Genomic DNA, 962 nt, shown 5'->3' with positions numbered 1-962 from the left:
TCAATTTTCTTGACTTAGGGAAGGCATTGGCAAAAAATTCAAAATACTTCATATTTTGTATTTAATATAAATTTTTAAATTTATATAAATTTTGTGAAAATCGGTGACCCCATCACTGTGACCTCCCCTTGTAAGTAGCGACTTAACAAAATACATATATATAGCCAATTGTTTTTTTATGACGCCACTATGCAGATATTTAGAATTTATTGTAAATTAACACTCTGTTCACAAAATTTTTTTATGATGTCGCTATTTTCATTTATGATAAATTAAGACTCTGTAAACATATGTTTAAAGTGTGGTCTTAAGACACATTATTTCGAGTAAACATTTATAAATACATCAACTAGTATTACACAAAATATATCGTCAAATAATATATATTATTTCGTTTTCCTGAGCGAATTTAAATTACATTTAAAAAAATATCATTTATTGTACATATTTATTTCTCTATAATAAAATAACTACTCCCATCTTACTTTTGATTTACTACAGTTATATCATTTAATTATTCTTACATTTAAGATTTTCTTTAAATTATTAAAATATACTATTTATTGACTCAATAATTACCCATAAATAAAATATATCTTTTTCCTGGAGAACAAATGTCTTTTATCATATTTTCAGCAACATCTTCACTATAATTATCACCAAGTTTGTCAATCAGAGATTTAGAAAGTTTTCTTTTTCCAATTTCTCCTCTTTTATTAGCGTTCATTCTATTATATGCCATTTTTAAGCTATCTATATCTGAATATGTTAGATTAACTNCTTTTAATTATTATTTTATATGTAATTAGTATAATATAAAATATTAGAACTGATAGAAAAAGTCTAATTGCAGATTTGAAAACAACGCGAAAAGTTGATTTAAAAGTGTATACTTTACTTCTGATGAAAGTTCCATGTAGTCCAGTGCATTTATTTATTACTATAACAAACAATTTTTTTTT

General features: G+C 23.7%; 2 protein-coding genes across 10 annotated transcripts in view; both read right to left on the bottom strand.

The window, feature by feature from the left end:
• Positions 1–773, bottom strand: part of LOC126901567 (uncharacterized) — a 12,581-nt gene extending 11,808 nt beyond the window's left edge. For all 3 annotated transcript variants that reach the window (XM_050678118.1, XM_050678119.1, XM_050678121.1), the window contains exon 1: positions 580–773. In XM_050678118.1, the coding sequence (XP_050534075.1) occupies positions 580–742 (163 nt within the window). In that variant the 5' untranslated portion in view covers positions 743–773. The remainder of the gene's footprint in view (positions 1–579) is intronic.
• Positions 1–962, bottom strand: part of LOC126901556 (uncharacterized) — a 67,158-nt gene that overhangs the window by 63,768 nt on the left and 2,428 nt on the right. The gene's annotated exons all lie outside the window — the stretch shown is intronic.

Source organism: Daktulosphaira vitifoliae, unplaced genomic scaffold, assembly GCF_025091365.1.
Source record: "Daktulosphaira vitifoliae isolate Bord-2020 unplaced genomic scaffold, ASM2509136v1 Scaffold_3, whole genome shotgun sequence".
Lineage (NCBI taxonomy): Eukaryota > Metazoa > Arthropoda > Insecta > Hemiptera > Phylloxeridae > Daktulosphaira > Daktulosphaira vitifoliae.
This window is presented reverse-complemented; position numbering and strand designations above follow the sequence as displayed.